This window comes from Carlito syrichta, unplaced genomic scaffold, assembly GCF_000164805.1.
Source record: "Carlito syrichta isolate Samal-C Ts95f unplaced genomic scaffold, Tarsius_syrichta-2.0.1 Scaffold144165, whole genome shotgun sequence".
NCBI classification, from domain to species: domain Eukaryota; kingdom Metazoa; phylum Chordata; class Mammalia; order Primates; family Tarsiidae; genus Carlito; species Carlito syrichta.
This window is the reverse complement of record NW_007088261.1, coordinates 40,756-44,534: the sequence shown is the minus strand read 5'-3', so window position 1 is coordinate 44,534 and position 3,779 is coordinate 40,756. Positions and strand designations below refer to the sequence as shown.

Sequence of the window (3,779 nt, the reverse complement as noted above, 5' to 3'; positions counted from 1 at the left end):
CACCTCCATTATGCCTATGTATAATTTTTGCTGTCAAATGCCATCATCCATTTGCGCATCTATTATCTCAATTAAAGAGGGAATATTCTCAAGCCTATGCACGCAATCCTTCAAAGTTAGGGAAGGTCCGTCAACAGGATCCATGGGGCTTTGCCTCCGTCATGGCCGCATTTTACTGGGGCCTTGCTCCCAGCCAGTGTTTTTCCTGTTGTCAGGTCCCTTTTACCTTACTTTTACTAGTGATTGCGGCTCCCGGCAATAAATCAAAAAATTAGCTAGGCATGGTGGCACATGCTTGTAGTTCCCGCTACTTGGAAGGCTGAGGCAGATGGATCGCCTGAGCCCAGTGGGTCAAGGCTGCGGTGGCCATCAGCATGCCACTGCCCTCCAGCCTGGGTAACAGAGTGAGACTCCAACTCAAAAAATAAAAATAAATGGTGAATTAATTTTCTATGCTAGTGATCTTTTCTATGATGATAATTTTTTTTCACATCCCAATAATTAATTTGAACATGAACATGACAGTAAATTTTGTTTTAGCCAAATATCGGTTTCTCATACATAGCCCAAGTGTGCTTGTAGACTATTTTTCCCTGTTGCCCAGATGTAGAGGCTATTTTCTCAAACCTGCATCATGGTGTCCTCAGCTCCCACCACAGATGGTATCTCTCAGCTAATAAATGATCTGTCCTTTGCAGGTGACACAGTGGCCTTGTCCCTGAAGAAGTTCCTGAAACAAGACACATATGATGTGTACCTTTCTCTGTCTGACCATGGCAACAAGGAGCAGCTGACGGTGATCAGGGCCACCGTGTGTGACTGCCACGGCCATGTGGAAACCTGCCCTCAACCCTGGAAGGGAGGTTTCATCCTCCCAGTCCTGGGGGCTGTCCTGGCTCTGTTGTGTGAGTACCAGGAGCCCTCCTCTCAGAGGATGAGGAATTTAAAAGACTGGATTCTACCCTTAACTTCTGGGACTCAGAGGCCACCTGTATTGCCCATCTAGTGCTTAAACTCTTAATTCTAGGAGTGTCATTCAGTCAGAAGATATTTCTGGAGCTTCTGGGATTTGCCATGCTTTGGGGATGTAGCAGCAAGCTAACAGACTTGGCCCTGCCATTAGGTCATTAAGAGGTTGGGGCACTTGGAAGGCTGAGGTGGAAGGATCGCCGGAGCCCAGCAGGTCGAGGCTGCGGTGGCCAGGAGCGGCTACTGCACTCCAGTCTGGGTGACAGAGTGAGACTCCAACTCAAAAAAAAAAAGAGGTTGGGGCAATGGTTCTGAAAGGGTGGTCGCCATACCAAGGGAATTAGCACTGCCAGAAACATGTTAGAAAGGCTCCACTCTAGACCTGCTGATTCAGAAACTCAGGGACAGAACCCAGTAACCTTCAGCAAGCCCCCAGTGGGTGCTGATACATTTTAGAGTTTGAGTTCCAGTAGTCTACTGAGCAGAAATGTTTAGTTGAAAGCAAATGCCGGCTGGGCTCAGTGGCTCAGCCTGTAATCCCAGCACTTTGGGAGGCCAAGGCAAGTGAATTGCCTGAGCCTGTGGATTTGAGACCAGCCTGGGCAACTTGGCGAGATCTCGTCTCTACAATAAATCAAAAAATTAGCCGGGTGTAGTGGCGTGCACTTGTGGTTTCAGCTACTTGGAAGGCTGAGGCGGAAGGATCGCCAGAGCCCAATGGGTCGACACTGGGGTAGCCATGAGTGTGCCACTGCACTCCAGCCTGAGCGACAGAGTGAGGTTCCAACTCAAAAAAAAAAAAAGAAAATGCCTTAGCTCCAAAGGTAGATAGAACCTATCACACTTGGTTTATCCACTCTTTGACTTGGTCCTCACATAGATAACACACATTAGTCAGTTGTGAAAGCCACAAGAGCAAGCTCTAGTTAACCACACTGTGTGTCTGGCACTGCTTTAGGCACTGGGGGTGCAGCAGTCAACACAGACTGATCCCTCCCTCATGGGGCTTACATTGCAGTGCAGGGAGCATATGGCAAACAGCCCGACAGAGAAACATATGTTGCCATGGGGAAACGGAAAATGGGGGGAAGTCTGCAGTTGTAAGTGGGCAGGCTTTGCTGAAAAGGGAACATTCGAGTAAAGACCAGAAAGAGGTGAGGAGGCGAATTGTATGGGTACCTTGGAGCAACAGTTTCGAAGCCACAAGGCAGGACAGTTTGTGGAAACATCAGTGGCTGGAGCGGGAGAGAAGGTGGGAGATAATGTCAGAGGGGTGATGAGCACGGGCATCGTGCTGTTGAGTCTTTTAGGCTGTTGCAAGGACTCTGGGGAAACAGGACATTATTGGAAGGTTTTGAGCAGAGGAGTGTTGTAGTTTGACTTAAATTTTGTAAGATTCTTACTGAACGGACTATAGGGGTGAGGGTGGAGGCAGGGAGGTCATTTAGGGAGTCTATTGCCATTATCCAAGGGTGAGAAGATGATTGGCAGCTCTGCCAGAATGGCAGCCCTGAGGTGAGAAAAGGTGGTCATCTTTCAAGGTAGAGTTGATTAGGATTGATATGTGGTATGAGGGAAGGAGCCATTGGTGACTCCAAGGCTTTTGGCCTAAGCAAGTAGAAGAAACAGCTTCTGTTTCCCAGCTGGGAAAGTACTGTGGGAAGAGACTTGCCAGACCAGACCAATGGAGACATGAGAGGACAGTTAGATGTAAGCCTTAGGTTCAGAAAAGTCCAGTTTGCCCCTTGTCTTCCCCCAGGCTCAGTGGGAGGAAAAGGGGAAAGGGGAGGTTACAGGCTGGCCCACGTGGGTGTCCATCCTGAGAACCCATGGATTCCCAAGGAAGGCTCAGTCTGTCCTGTCTAGCCAGAGAGACAGCAGCTCCATCAACAGGCAGAAGAGTACTGATCCTAAGCAGTGCTGTGACTTTTTACATGGGGCTGCCATAGAGAGAGGGCCAGAGGTACCCTCTTAATATGTGGCAAGCTGGGTGTAAGCATGACAGCAAAAACAGCCAGGCATCAGCTGGCTAGTCCCCTGTGTACAAACAGCCCATCAGTCTTGCCAACCGCATCAGAAAGCCAGGTCCACTCTTAAAAGTTCAACATAGCTTTCACACCCAAGTTCAAATTACTGCACCATATCAAAGTTTTACATGATCTTGCTTTTAACCTAAAGTCTGATTTTTTTTTTTTTTAGTTAGAGTCTCCGTCGCCCAGGCTGGAGTGCAGTGGCACACTCACGGCCACCATAGCCTCGACCTGCTGGGCTCAGGCAATCCTTCTGCTTTGGCCTTCCAAGTAGCTGGAACTACAAGCATGTACCACCACACCCAGATAATTTTTAATTTATTGTAGAGATGAGGTCTCACCAAGTTGCCCAGGCTGGTCTCAAACCTATAGGCTTATGCAATCCTCTCACCTTGTCTTCCCAAAGTGCTGAAATTATAAGTGTGAGCCACTGTGCTCGGGTGCTAATTTTTCTTTTTTTTTTTTTTAATCTTAGAGTTGTGGGGTACAAGTGATCATTATGGTTTTATTATTATTATTTATTTTTGTAAATTTTATTTTAAAGATGTGGGGTACAATTCAGGATTAGGTATACAAGTGCTCATCATACACTTGGGCCTCCCTTTGGTCCCCACATTGCCTGGTTTGAGATCAGGTATCCTTATTGATATTGTGTCCCCAAGTCTATAGCTAATTTAGGGGACATCTGAGAGTCTCATTAAAAGCCAGCATTAAACCGGGCTCGGTGGCTCAGCCTGTAATCCCACGCCTTTGGGAGGCTGAGGTGAGTGGATTGCCTGA

At 47.7% G+C, this 3,779-nt stretch overlaps 1 protein-coding gene across 1 annotated transcript in view; it reads left to right on the top strand.

Moving 5' to 3' along the window:
- The window catches only part of CDH3 (cadherin 3), a 51,919-nt gene that overhangs the window by 43,617 nt on the left and 4,523 nt on the right, over positions 1 to 3,779 (top strand). Inside the window, exon 13 of the mRNA XM_008050332.2 lies at positions 699 to 905. Coding sequence (XP_008048523.1) covers positions 699 to 905 — 207 coding nt within the window. The remainder of the gene's footprint in view (positions 1 to 698; positions 906 to 3,779) is intronic.